Source organism: Tursiops truncatus, chromosome 14 (genome assembly GCF_011762595.2).
Source record: "Tursiops truncatus isolate mTurTru1 chromosome 14, mTurTru1.mat.Y, whole genome shotgun sequence".
In the NCBI taxonomy this organism is placed as follows: domain Eukaryota; kingdom Metazoa; phylum Chordata; class Mammalia; order Artiodactyla; family Delphinidae; genus Tursiops; species Tursiops truncatus.
Window position 1 is genome coordinate 44,137,089 of NC_047047.1, and position 15,446 is coordinate 44,152,534.

Genomic DNA, 15,446 nt, shown 5'->3' on the forward strand with positions numbered 1-15,446 from the left:
AAAATTCTCCAATAAATATGTATCAATTTTAAATTAATAAAAGATTATGAACGAGTTTGAAAGATGCCTAAAGGAATAAAACATTTCTTCTTTTTTTTCTCTTCCCTATGGGAAAGAAAAATCTGAACACAGGTCGAAATATAAAACTTGGCTTTTGTGATCGAAGTCAAAGTCATTACAATGAATGTTGAAATTTTATTGGCAATTTCTCTTGTGGGGAGGTAATGACATCCAGAGTTAAATACTACATAATATTTTACCAATGGTATAAGTCTTTTCAGTGGTTTAGTAACTCCAATGTGGTAATGCAAGAAGTGATTTTCCCCCGTGTGTAAATAAGTTTTATAATATTGAAAACTGTTAGACTAACATATTTATGAGGTGTTATTAACAAAGGAAAATAGTGGCTGAAATATCCGAACTAACAACATGGAGACACCAGACATTGTGAGTGGGAGATTCTTACAGATGAAAATGGATTACCGGGGCCATGGCTAGATGGTGAAGGGTCTTGTACAGCTTGCTAAGGATGTGGATTTTTTTCTGAAAAGATGAGAACCTAGCTGTATTTCTGAATGAATAATCAAGGTGCACACAGAGGATGATTAGAGGGAGTAAATATTAAAAAGAGTATACCTAGGGCATTTATAATTTCTTTAAAGGAATTTCTCCTAACGATAGAAAGGGCAAACATGTAAGCTATTTAAGCCAGCTTCAATTTTTTTCCAGAAAAAGATGTATGATACATAAATATAGAACCCATAGCAATTGCTGTGTAAACTACTATACTAAATATAGTTAGGGATATGCTTAATGTTGCATTTTATTGTTTGACTAAATATTAACTAATAAGAAATCACATTAAACTGGAACTTACTTTTTCCTTATAAATACTCTATTAGGCAAACCAGGCAGGGCTTGGATGTTCATCATAAGACAGCACATGCTGACATTCCAAATTCTCCTAAATGGATTTCGCTTAATATGTTAGATTCTATAAATCTGCTTAATCATTTCTCAGGGCTTGGTATTCCTTAGGAGGAGGATTGTTAAATACCTACAAAGCTGCTCCACACTCTGAGAGCTATCAGTTTCTCCTAGTGAGAGCTAGTCCTCAGTTTCCTGTGGTTGGGAGTGTGACATAGTGAGATAACACGACAGATGAGATCCAACTAGTCAGATGTTACTGGAAAAGTACACTTGGATTCAGGTTCACATTAGTCTGGCTCTCTTTTAGAGAATATAGTTGAGCTCACACAATTCAAGGGCTTATCTGAAATTTAACTTGAATAAATACAAAAGAGCAGCCCCATCAGAGTCATCCAGTAGAGCTGGATCATTTTAACTCAAGGTCAAAATAAACTTTATTAGTGTATTTATTAAGAGCAAGCTTGTTTAGATGAGGTTTTTTTTCTTCTTTCATACCTTACCTTGCACAGAACTTTAATATTAGGAAACCTGAAACAGTCTAGAGAATTCAGGACCATCTCAGTTCAGGTTGCCATGATATTTTCTGTAACCGAGCCCTGTACCTCTTCTTGCAAACTGAAATAACATTGACGATGTAAAAATTATGCCCATAATGAGTAAGTTATTGCCAAAATTTAATCAACATGATGTTTTCCTTTTCCTGTTCTGGGACAATAAAACTAAACACTATTACAAAGTGGTAAAAATATTTTTTAAAAGTAAAGACATTTGTGACTTTATTGCCTGTTTCTCAGGTTGCAACTGAATGCAGGTATTTTGGTTTAGTTAAAGGATATGGAAAGCGCCACCGATGATCTTTACTGTGGCAGCACAAACCTGCTGCTTTGATGACGTGATTCTCCTTTGTATCCATGTTAGAGAAACTGGTGTGGTCTCTGTCATGTTTTCTTTTCCTGCAAATACTGTGGCTCATAAAAAACAGTTTGACTCCTTATAGCTTTTCCTCCGTATGCTTCCTTTTATATAACAACTTAGTTTAAAAAATTTGACATTTCAGTAATTTTCAACAAAAATGCTTAATTTTCCTAGATTTTTCTTTTAGTTTCAGAGAACAATAATTTTATAGTCTCAATATGATGCTGGTCTTCGTAAAGCTCAAGAGACAAAACCAGACACTCGTGCATGCTGCAAATCCTTGTTTTTATTCCAGAAATAACCTTTGTAACTATTGGCAGTACGGGTCTTCCCTCCCTCCCCCCTTTGGCTGGGGATGGCGGAGGGGGCAGGAAGGTTGTTGGGATATATGCTCAGAAGTTTTCAGATATAAAGATTTAGAAATATTAACTAGTGACTTCAATGAGATTTTAAGTTCAAAATCAGAAATTACAAAATCCACAGATTCTATGCCTCCTGAGGGCTGGGTAGCTTCCTTTGGATTTTTTTGGCATAAAAAGAGAACACACTATTAAATAATATGCAAGTAATTTTATTAGATCTTCTAAGGGTGCATTTAAAACATTGTGTGTTTAAATTATAGACAGGACATAAGATTTGGTAGTTTTCTACAGCATGCCCAAACAGAGGTGTTAAGGTATGCTCCCCACAGTTCATCATTTACTCAGAATTGATTTTGGACAGGCTCTAGTTTTATTAAGTTTGAATAGTCACAGTTTTGTCATAGTGTTGCTAGAACAGCAGCACAAAGATAAAAACAGCCGAAACAGCTTTGTTAGAGGAAAGTCTACCTACCACAGCTCCAAACCTGGCTCCTTTCTAGGCTTCCTGCTTTCCTAACCTCAATTCTTTATTCTTTTCAGATGAAAACAAGCTGACCCCTGCTAAGCATCTTCTTATAAAAAGGCTCATGACAAATGCTATCTTTATAGAAGATTCCACAATTGAAATGTGAAATGAGATTTTAGGGGCCCCTGCAGGATCCTGTGTTCTAGCATTGAAAATCTCTTGTGAGAAAAGCATCAAGAGGGACTTCCCTGGTGGTCCACTGGGTAAGACTGCGTGCTCCCAAGGCAGGGGGCCTGGGTTCAATCCCTGGTCGGGGGTACTAGGTTCCGCATGCCGCAACTAAGTTCCAGTGCAGCCAAATTAAATAAATAAATTTTTTTTTAAAAAAAGAAAAGAAAAACATTAAGACTATTTTCTTCAATTGATTGATCAACTCATTCGTTCATTCTGCATCAACAAATATTCATTGAGCATTTGTTATGTGCAAAGTAATATGAGTGATTCAAGAACGTGGAAAGTATAGTCTGTGAGGAATTTGCAGTCTTGAAGAAGTGTGTAAGGTGTATTCACCAACAGTCTGCCTGTCAGAACTGGATTATTTATCTGACTCTTTCATCATACAGATGAGGGAATTATAGCAGAGAGGTGAAATGACCTGCCCAAACCACACTACAAGACCACTGGCTGTGGAGCAAGCCACTTACCCATCACTCACTGGTAATCTTGGACAAATTACTTAACCCACTGAGCTAAGCCAGACCTCAAAAGGCTGATCTGGGTTGAAAGGCTGGTGAGAAGGGGAACACAGACTTCCTTCAGGACTGCTTTCACTCACGTTTACTGCGTGACCCGGAAGCAGGAATTGTGAAGCGTATGTACAAGATAAGGATGAAAGTGAGCTGATGCAGCTTCTCCATGCCTCCCTAGTTCCTCAGACCCTTGGCCAAAGTTCAGTGGTCAGTGCTGTCCCCAGGGAATGAAGAAACCTGCCAGGTCAAGGACTCCAGAGCCATCGGCCCATGGCCTTTCACGCACAGACTGCCACAGTTAGACACTTCCGTGTTCCATTTTTTATTGCTATTGGGGGCCTAGCATGGGCCAGCCTTGGCTTCTATACCTGCTAAACTTACCTATCAGTTCCCTTACCTATGATATTTAATAGTATATATACTCTGTAGGCTTACTCTAAGCCTTAGGCAAGATGGACTATGTAAAGTGCCTAGCATGGTGCCTGACCCACAGAAGGTGCTTTATAGATGGCTTTCTTAGTTGAGGAGCTGACAGTAGGATTCAATTTTCCTGACTCACCTAATATTCTTTTTAATACACAAAGGGCAACTGCCATTTAGTGGGTATTTGCTTTGTGCCAATAGAATGATACACTAAAGGGAGAGGGAAAACTGTGATTATTTGCAGAAAGCATTGCATGTATAAAAATCCTAAGAAATCTGTTTAAATTTATTAGCCCATGAGTTTATCAAAGTGACCGGGTTTATAATGAATTTACCATAATTAGGGGCTTTCTTTATCCTGGTAACCACCAGCTCAATAACGTAATACAAAGGAAAGAAATTCCATTCAAAAAAAAAAAAAGAGGGGATGGATAAACTTAACAGAATTGTCCATGACAGTTATAAAGAAAATTATAAAGACTTATGAGCTATATGTAAATAAAACTATAAAGGTGTATTAGAATATATAAAACAAGATGAACAAATTGAGATATATACAGTTATCATATAGGAAAATGAATTTCACCAAGTAAATTTACTATTTGTTAAATATTAAAATTCTACACTAACAAAGAAACCACAAGTTATGATGCTGATCTAGTTCCCAGGAAACCCTAAAACAAAGTATATTAATTAAATGATGAAAATACAGAAGTGTGGGACATATAGAAATAAATGTAATATATTATATAACTATCATAAAATTAAGGAAAATAATATTTATTTAATAACTGCCTAATTCTATTTAATAATTGCCTAATTAAACTCTAATAATTGCCAGGGTAACTGGTGAACAAACACAAAACAAAACAAAAAGTGATTTAGATCAGCTCTTATACCACATTACCAGAATAAGCCTCTAGTGGATTAAAGAGTAAATATTTGCTTTAATTCTTAGCAAAGCTATGAGAAAAAAAAATCAAATATTAATGAAATCTTTAGAGGCATAGTATCTTTGTAAAGCTCAGGGCAGTAATGAAAATCACAAAGGAAAAAATAAATAGCTCAAAAACATCAAGTAAAAAAATGGTTGTAACATAAACAACTAACAAAATTAAAAGAAGGGAAACATAATTGGGAAACCTTTGTATTGATCATCGTAGAAAAGTAGTGTATATATACTACGTAAAGAACTAACTCAAATTTTCACAAATTTTAAAACCTCAAGAGATAAATGGTCAAAGGATATAAACATACAATTCACTTATGAAGAAATACAATTAAATTATATACATTAATCAGTTCTTGGAAGGATATTTATAATAGCAAAATACTGGAAACAAACAAAAAAATGCCCAATATAATTATACTATATCAATTCAGTAGACTATTATATAGCCCTTAGAATTATAATTATGAAAACTGAAAAAATGTTATTATTTAATGGTGGAAGGGAGCCAAATAATAATTCTACTTATGCACATCAAAAAAAGGCAAAAATGAAAATCACTATTGACAAAGAATAGTGGAATCATGGATGATATTTTTTCTGTAAATAAGATTGGGAAGGAAGCAGGAAACCGCTATACTAGCAGTTGAACAATACTAGTTATTAAACAACAGACTCTAATATTGATTGTATTTTTCAACATACAGATGAAAGCAAAGAGTTAGAAGAAACCAGAAATATTAGTGTCAGCTGGTAAGTTATGAAGTTTCCTAGAGTAAGGATCTTTCACCCTCCAGAACCTTACAGAGAGCACTCACATTTCCCAAAGGCACTAGAGAAGGCAAGCACACACCTTGAGAACTGAGTGTGTGATTTTGCCACACCTTTGTCTGTGGAGCCCTGTTCTGGGCTGTTGGTACCATGTTTGTCTTCTTCCTTCCTGATGCTTTATTTTTACCATAATACTTTCTGTAAAAGTTTGCCTGGATTTAGACAAATGTCTCCTTTTACATGTAAATTTCTTTTCTGTAATTTCTAATATATTTCTATTTACTTTTATGGTCTTTGATCTTCTCTTTCACCGCCTCCCATGTATAAGGCATAATTTAGATTAGGAGTTAATAACTCAGAATAACAGACATGGATTTGAATCCTGACTCGTTATGTGACTTTGGGCAAATTATTTATTTGTAGGCCTTGGATACTTTTATCTATAAGATGGAAATAATACTACTTCATAGGGTAATTATGAGGTTTAAACTAAAGGATATAATTCATGTAATGTACTTGGTGTGGTATCTACTTGTAACACTGTAAACTCCAAGGTAATGACATAAATATGGTACTTGAAACGCTATTCAAAATTTTTAACTATTAAGAAAAAAAATTAAAACTCACAACCTTAAAATGGTTCTATTTCTTTCTGTACATTTGATAGATCAAATTTCCTTATAAGAGAGTCATGGCTTAATTGAAAAAACGGAATTTCCCTTATTCTTCTGTCCTGTGTTTGCCTGCTTAAAGATGCCTTGAATCCTTTATGGACTGGAGTCATATATAAATAAATAGATATACCAAGTTTCCTTAATCACAGCACCTAACAAATTTTTTATTTACTAAAACTGGAGAGGAGACAAAGAGAAAAATGCATTTATTCAATCCTGGCTTTATGAGTTTAATAGCCTAACCTCCTCATTTCACTACTGAAGGCTGTGGAATGATCAAAATCAAACTACAGAACTGTTTGATATAGTTCATATTTAAACTTTTGAAATGAAAATGAATCTCAGTTGAAAAGTTCAGGTAGGGAGGAAGGAGCATTTTAAAGGAATTAAAATGTGGTGGCTCAGGTTCAAAGGAACTATGGTTGGCAGAAAATCAAGGCTTTCCATGTTGTGTCTTAGGCAGTGTCAGTGACTGGAGTGTAGGTTTTCTGTATATGTGTTTTTTAACACTCCTTGAAATTGATAAGTGTAAAACGAGCATTACTTGGACTTTATTTGAATTTATTTGAATTTCAACAGTTACCAACAGATGTGCTTAGAATGAATAGGCCCCGATTCCCCAATAGCACAGTAATTCAAATCTATTTTAGACTTTGAAATGGGAGCTGTCTCCAGGAAGACAGCTCTGAACCTTTTTTCCAGCTGCAGAAATAACTCCTCTTGTTGCCCCTCTGACCTACACCAAGGGAAGCCGCTTGAAAAGATGTTCTTTTGCCAACAATCGTTTTACCATTGTAATCCACAAATGGAAAAATAAACTGACGGCTCCTCTTCAGAAAACCTATTCTCATATCCCCCAGAACCAGGCAGATAAGTAAAGAAAACCAGAGTTCTTTTAATTCCTTTCTCATTTTCCAAAATGATAGATATTTTTTGTTACCTTAGAAAATGGGCCTTATTGACTAACAAGTCACTGTTAATCTTCTGCAAAATAAGTTAATTCATCCAAAGTTCTAGGACTCCCCCAACCCCAAATTCCTTGGAATTTTGCTCCATTGGTTAATTCCCACTTGCCTAAACCAGTGCGCTCTCCCTCCCAATGGTTCCCACCCTCACTTTAAGATGAACAAGCCCCTCTCACTGGCAAGTAAAAACCTCTACCCTGGATTCTCTTCTATCTGTTCCCCTATCTTATTTCTTCCCTTTGCACCCAAGCTTCCAGAGATGACAAATCCCTGTTGATTCAAATGGAAACTCTGACTTTGCTCTCAGACATAATAATGACTTTATTGGGTGCCTCTCTGTGCCAGACACTCTTATAGGCCTTAACATTTTTTTTTCTTGATTAAAAATACATGAATAATTCATGCTCATTATAACAAATCAAACAATACAGAAACAGATAAAGACAGCAATACAGAAGCAGATAAAGAACATCTCCCCTGCCCAAGCTCCACATCTTATTTAATTGTTGCAACCACCATGAGAAATAAGAATTATAGACCATATTTTATAGACGAGAGAATTGAGGCTGAGAAAGGCTCAGAGTGTACCCTGCAGTGTTTAACAGGAAGAGCTTCGGAGTCTGATTATCTGGGTTCATTTCTTGACTTTGCGATTTTCTATGTGTCCATGAGCAAATTACTTATTATTTCTGTGCCTCAGTTTTCCTACCTGCTAGTTCATAGGGTGCAGTGAGGGTGTAATGTGCTAAAACATAAAAATATTCCTGTTTCTAAAGAAAAAAGATCGAAAAGAGAAATTATTTTAAAATGACAGCTAAGAAGAAAATACTAAGAATTAGAGCAAAACTCTGTTCACCATTCTGCTACTAATGTAGAGCCTGAGTTTTTAAAGCTGCTAGAAATTTCTGACCCCAAACTATGCTCATACGGCAATGATGACACCATCAATGAACTTTGTTTTTTAAGATCACACTATTTTTTAAAAGATCCAATAATATTATTTCGATTTTTCATGATTAACTGAATTTTATTCATTTGCTACAGTATCAATTTCATTATTTTTAAAAATTAATTTTATCTCAATTAGGGTAGAATGATTATGTATGTTTAACATTTAGATATTACGAACATTTTACTTAGTGTTTTGACCTATATTTTGAATTTTTGTGATGGCTCTGTGTATCCCTGGCTGATTTGGTCACCCCTGTCACCTGGCGCTACCCCCCACCCTACACAGACCTCAGCCTCTTAACAGTTTTATTAGGCACAGTAATGTATATTTGCTCTCTATGAGTGCTGTAGTGGTAGAAAATGATTAAATCATAATTATTAACTTTCCCAGAGTAACTCATTACCCACACCCTGGTAACTCAAATATTTTCTCCCTACTTCTATATTTATATGCGATTTCTAAGAGGCAATAGAGATGACTGCAGCTATAAAGCTGCTTGGTTAATCACTCAAAGCTTCTTTTTTACCATTTCCTTTGCAAACACAGCTTAATGGTCTACGGGAAACAGAGGAAATTAACAAAGTGTACATCTCCTTCTCTTGTCTACCAACATTCTTTTGAGTCTTAAGTACAGAGGCCCTCAGCTTTCTAAACTGGGTGGCCTAGCCCAAAGAACAATATTTCTGTATGCTAAGTCACCAAACAAACACACTTGTTTAAAGAATTTAGGCCAAGAATGAGAGATTCCTTTCAAAACAAGTAAGAACTGAATGATATTTGAGGAGTCAAAGAAAAATAAAACTATACAATTCACAGGCTCTCTTCATTCATCTTATATTAAGTTTAGCTTTTAAAACATCATGCTGTTTCTGTTTCCCAGAGAATTTAAACGTTCACAATTCTGTGATGTGCAGATTTGTGGCTAAACTGTACTCTTCCCCCAAAGCCATCTTCTTTCTTTACTTATATTTCTTCTTTTCTTTCCTTTTTCTTTCTCTTTCTCTCTCTCCCCCTTCCCTCTTTCTGCCTCTGGTTGACTAGATATTTCTGAGATTTTGTATTAGCTCTCCTTACTCCCCTTAAAACACTTTTATAGCCAGAATGTTTCAAGCCCAAAGTTAAAATCGTATTTTGTTCTTCTCAGTAGTTTCTAGTCCATACTCTAGGGCACAAGCAGAATGAAAGACCCCAAAAGAGAATAACATTTCGCACTGAACTCAAAAAGTGTTATCTACTACTCACTTTCCAATTTTCAAAAACATATACATTCCTTGTTTTTGATCAGCTAACATATGTGTGACTTTCTTCTGCACACTTTGAGAAAGAAAAAAGTAATAAAATACAGGCTCTGTGACATTAAGTAATATCAAATTCTAAACTTGTCTGCCTTTTGACTAACTAATTTAGCCAAAGGAGGTGGTGTTATATAATTAACTTTGGCCCTAGAATACAGACCCAGCTTTAAATCTCCTGGCATCAGTTTAAATCACCTAATACCCTGCATTCTTGCTATTCTCATGTCATTTCTCCCTCATTTCTCAAGGATTTTAGCTCCTGGCTTATTCTCACTTCTTTCTCATCTTATCTTTCAGTGATTTCAATATACACACAGGTGATCCTTCCCACCCAGGCCTCCTGGTACACTAACCTCCTCCCCTGCAATGACCTCGTCCTCAATATGCCTCATTGGAGCCCAAGTTGGATGGAGGAGTAGGGTTCTAACCAATTCCCTGCAGTCCACTCTCAGACCACTATCTCTCATCCTTCTAGCTCACTCTGGTACTTAAACCCAGGGACCCTTCAATTCCCTAGGTCTTCCAATCCATTGATCAGGCCACCTTTTCACTGTCCCCCATCCCTATACGTCCTTTACTCCTCTAGCTTGGATTCTAAGATCAAGATTATAATCATTCTCTTGCCCTTCTTGCTTCAGCTCTGACTAAATCCAACTCTGCTTACTCATGCTGCACCTGTAAATGAATGTGGCTGAAGAGAAATTCACAACCATGCCGATGTGCCTCACTTCAAATTCATGATCTTAATGCTGTGTGACAATCATACCATATGTCGTAATCCAGTCACTCTTTGATTCTCTAGAAAACTATTTCCTACCCCTCTCTCCCCAGACTCCCACTGCCTCATTCTCTCTCTCTTTCTCACTTGAGTTGAATCTTGCTTTCTCCTTTACCGAGAACACTGAGGCAAAAAGAAGAGAATTTCATAGACTCCATCATCACTTCTACCCACCAACCAGCAACTACACCCTCATACTTTGCCTTCTGGTTCCCATAGGTGAACTTGTCATGCTCCTATTAAAGGCTGACTCCTTCCCCCCTACATAGGCACTAGATTCCATCTGCTTTCACCTATTCAAGGACATCCCTCCAATGATTCTCCTTTCTCTCTCCTACATTATTAATTTTTGCCCCCTGCTGAATCATTCGCAACAACATGCACATATACTTCTTTTTCTCCCATTTTAAAGATGTTTTCTTTGACCCACTCTCCCCACCAGCCACCATCCCATTTCTTTGGAGCAAAATGGCAAGAGTCGTATATACTTGCTATTTTCAATTTCTCCCTTATGGATTTTCTCTTAAACCCATTACAGTCAAGCTGTCACCCTACCACTCCTCTAAAAGTGGTCTTGTCAAGTGATGACTCCACTTATTTCCCTTTTTGGCAAATTCCTCAACAGAATTATCAATATTCACTGTCTCCAATTTCCTTCTTCCCATTCCCTTTAAAACCTATTCTGACCTCCATCACTTTTGTTGTAAAATCCATTGGTCAACTCTCATTTTACCTGGCCTATCAGCACCACGTCACACAGTTGAACACTTTCCTTTATACATTTGGCTTTCAGCGTACTGCACATTTTCAGATTCCCTCCTACTTCGCTGGTCTCTCCTTAGTCTCTTACTGGTTCTTCCTCTTCTCCCTGACCTTGTAATTTTGGAGGCCTCAGGGCTTGATCTAGCTGCTCACATCCTTGGTGATTTCAGCAAGCTCTAACTACAGCTTTAAATATCATGTATGCTGATTATTTCCAAATATGTATCCCCATCCCAGACCTCTCCTGTGCTCCAAACTCCTAATACCCACTAGGTATCTCAACTCTGTTGTCCAACAGTCATCTCAAACTTAACATGTCCAAAAGCAAACTTCTGATTTTTCCTGCAAAGGTCTGCTCTCTCATAACCTTCCCTATCTCTGCTTCTGGCAACTCCATCCTATCAGCTGCTCAGGTCAAAATCCACAGAGTCATCCTTGACTTCTTTCCTTCTCTTATACCCCGCATCCAATTCACCATGAAATCATGCTGGCTCTACCATCATACTGTAACCACTATCCACCTCCACTGCTACCACCTAGTCTAAGAAATATCATCTTTCACCTGTATTACTTTGATAGACTCCTAAAAGATCTCCCTACATCTACCACTGGCCCCACACAGTCTATTCTTCACCCAGGAGCCAGAGTGATCCATGCAAAACATGAATCACATTTTGAGTCCTCTGTTCAAAATCCTGTAGTGGTTTCCCATTTCACTATGAATAAAAGCCAAACTTCTTACAATATCATGTAAGATATTGGCCTCTCTCACTCACCTTGTTCCAGTCACACTGATCTCCTTTTTATTCCTTGAACACCCTAAGCATGCTCCTGTCCTAGGGCCTCTGCTTAGCTCTTCTCTCTTCCTAGAATGCTCTTCTTCAGAATATCCACTTAGCTAAATCCCTCATCTTATTTGAATCTTTGCCAAAATTTTATCTTTTCAATGAAGTTTCCTCTGCTTACCCTATTTAAAACTACAATCTGCTCCCCACTCCCTACCCCCAGGACTCTCAATCCCCTTACTCACCTCTACCTATTGTTTTATCCATAGCACTTATCACTTTCTAATATGTTTCGTTTACTTTTTATCATTATTATTTATTGTCTTTCTCCTCTGCTAGAAACTCCAAGAGGGAAGAGATCTTTGTTCTGTTTAACAATGTATCCTAAGGGCCTAGAACAGTAGTAGGCATGCTACAGGCACACAGTAAATATTTGTTGAATGTTTAATAAAGAAAAGAAATAGATTATATGTTCCTTGAAGGTTAGGTAGTATCTGTCTCAAAATCATTTAGCCTCATGCTAACTTTGTAGAAAGATTCTTTTTAAATTCTTGATTCTATTTATTATTTCTATGTCTATTTAGGCCTTTCACTGCATTTCAGTGTTGATGAGTTATACATTTCCATGAATTCATATATTTCATCCAAGTTTGAAAATGTACCAGCATTGGGACTGACATATACACACTACTATATATAAAATAGTAGATAACTAATAAGAACCTGCTGTATAGCACAGGGAACTGTACTCAGTACTCTGTAATGGCCTATATGGCAAAATAATCTAAAAAGTGGATATATATATATATATATATATATATATATATATATATATATATAACTGATTCACTTTGCTGTACACCTGAAACTAACACAACATTGTAAATCAACTATACTCCAATAAAAATTTTTTAAAAAAAAAGAAAATGTACTGGCACAAGTCTGTCCAACATGTTCTCTTATATTTCCTTAAATCACTACTGTGACTGTATTTTTCCTTCCAAATATTGTTTATTCTCTCTCCTTTTATTATTAATCTTTGCTTGATACTCTCTATTGTCTTTCATTAATTTCTCCTCTTCTATTCATCATTACCTCTTCTCTACTTTCTTTGGCTTAACTCTACTGGTCTTGTACACACTACTCAAGTTACAGTCTGTGATGAGTAAGCGATACAGTGCTCACCAATATTTCCAGTTTCCTTCACCTTCCAATCTCAGGGGAGGATTATATTTCCCTGACCCCTTGAAGCTAGGCAAGGCCATCTGACTAGCTCTGGCCAGTGACATACGTCACTTTTAATGGAAATATCTAAAAACCTATGCATGGGGAAAGGATGGTCTCTTCAATAAATACTGCTTGGTCAATCAGATAATCATATGGGAGGAAAAATGAATCTTGACTCCCCTCACACCATTCACAAAAAGCAACTCCAAATGGATTGCAGATATAAATGTGAACGATGTTAGAAAGGCAAGATTTCTTAAACAGGACACAAAAAGCACTAATCTAAAGGGGAAAATGATAAATTGGAATATATGAAGATTCAAAACTTTTGTTCACTAAAAGGCATCATTAAGATAGTGAAAAAGCAACTCACGGAGGGAGAGGATATTTGCAATACACAGATCTGAAAAAGGACTCGTGTCTAGCACGTATAATGCATTCCTACAAATCAACATGAAAAATATAGAACACGCAATGGGGAGAAGACTCGGATACTTCACAAAAAGAGAATATCCAAATGGCAAAATCAAAACCACATGAAAAGCTTCCCAATTTCTTGGACACTGGGTAAATGCAAATTAAAACCACCGTGTAACACCATCACACATACACCAGAATAATCCGAATAAAAAGGATGGCAGAAGCCACAAGAATAGACTCTATGAGACCGAGAGCAGGTGCCTAGAGACTGAGAGGTGAGTATCGGGAAATTGAAGGGTGGGCTGCGCAATAGGCTGGTTTGCATGAGTAAGTCTTTGATTAGGAAAACAGATGCCAACAAACAGCTGGTCAGGCTGCTACCAACATAAGCGACCCTAATGGGGCCCAGGGGATCCCTCTCCCCCAAACCCGCAACCTCACTACTCCCGACCATGTCCTGGGCGACCTGGACCCACAGCAGTGCCAGAAGCTTCTAGAAGAAAGCAAGATGATGCAGGTGATGGTGGAGACGAGTGAGGGCAGCTTGGAGATCAAAGCACTCCCACCGCCCCAGCTTCCGGTGGAGGGGGGCGCACCCCCAGGGCCCCACGGGCTGCGGGCCTACTCCCCAGATCCCAGCCGCTGGGGGTCGCGACCGAAGCAGGGCGGGAGGAGGTCGTGCCACCCGGGGAGGGTGCGAAAGCAGCCTCTGCCTCTGCGGCAGCAGACAGCAGCCTGAAAAATGGCTTTCAGCGTGAAACTGGTGGGGAGAAGGCCCTAGAAACCTGTGGCACAGAGCGGTCGGAGTCTGAGCTGATGATGACTGGGGCAAAGGCCGCGGAAGCGAGGACTGAAAGGGGCACCATCTTCTCAGAAGCAGTGGACGAGGAGGAGAGGGTTGAAGTGGAGGAAAAGCTAGTGGCTGAGGAAATGGAAGTGGTGGAGAAGCACAGAGGGGTAAATGAGGTGAAGGATGAGGCAAGGCCCCGGCCCAGAGTGAGGGTCTCCACCTGAATCCCCTGGAAGCCATCCAGCTGGAACTGCACACCCTCAGGCTGACCGGGCCTTCCTCCAGTTCGGGCGCAATTTTGGGCGCATGTGTCAACACTACCTACAGTGGAGGTACATCCTGGGCTTCTGAGTCACTACCGTTCGGAACCACCCACAGCTATCTGCCCTGATTAGAGGCAGAGGTGCAGAGATGTTCAGGTACGTAGCGAATTATAAGGTGAAGGAACTCAGACATCCTAGGATGGGGTGCAAGTTCAAGTTCTTCTTTCGAAGAAACCCATAATTCTTTTTTCGAAGAAACAACTGGATTGTGAAGGAATACGAGGTCAGATCCTCGGGGCACGTGGTGTTTCTTTCCACTCCGATCATATGGCACCCGGGCCATGAACCCCAGGCCTTTCTTCCTAGGAACCAAGACCTCATGTGCAGCTTCTTTGCCTGGTTTTCAGACCACAGCCTTCCAGAGTCTGACAGGATTGCTGAGATTATCAAAGAGGACCTCTGGCCAAATCCACTGCAGTACTACTTATGGGATGAAGGAGCCCATAGGGCTAGACTTCTCCAGACAAGGGAGCCAGTGGAGATACCCAGGCCCGTTGGGTTCCAATCTGGTTAACCTTTGCTCTTGGAAATACTCCCACACAGGTCCCCTACCACGTCCTGCCAGACCTAGGCCTTAGCAACAGCAAGGGTATGCCTTTGACTGATTTTGTGCTCACCTTTCTGCACCTTCCCTCCACTGGACATTCAGCTCTCTCAGCTTTCCAGATTGAGACCTTCGTGGCTATGCTGCACCACGTCCCCGTGGCATGCTGTTGTGCATTAATATCACATGCTGCATGGTGGTAGTTCACACTCTTCTAAGCCAAATAAATGATGCTACAGATGGCACTGCCTTTGTCTGCACTGCTTGGACCCTGTTTGCTCCCAAGGCTTCTGGTCTAGTTACTACCATCTGGATTTCCAGCTTTTTTTTTTTTTTTGCCGTACGCGGGCCCTTCACTGTTGTGGC

At 38.5% G+C, this 15,446-nt stretch overlaps 2 protein-coding genes across 2 annotated transcripts in view; one reads left to right on the forward strand and one right to left on the reverse strand.

The window, feature by feature from the left end:
• The window catches only part of ACYP2 (acylphosphatase 2), a 176,743-nt gene that overhangs the window by 22,953 nt on the left and 138,344 nt on the right, over positions 1–15,446 (reverse strand). The window lies entirely within an intron of this gene.
• TSPYL6 (TSPY like 6) lies at positions 3,324–15,050 on the forward strand. Its single transcript, XM_073791749.1, is given in 4 exon segments — positions 3,324–3,390; positions 13,998–14,414; positions 14,417–14,464; positions 14,467–15,050. Coding segments are annotated over 4 exon segments (1,116 nt in total).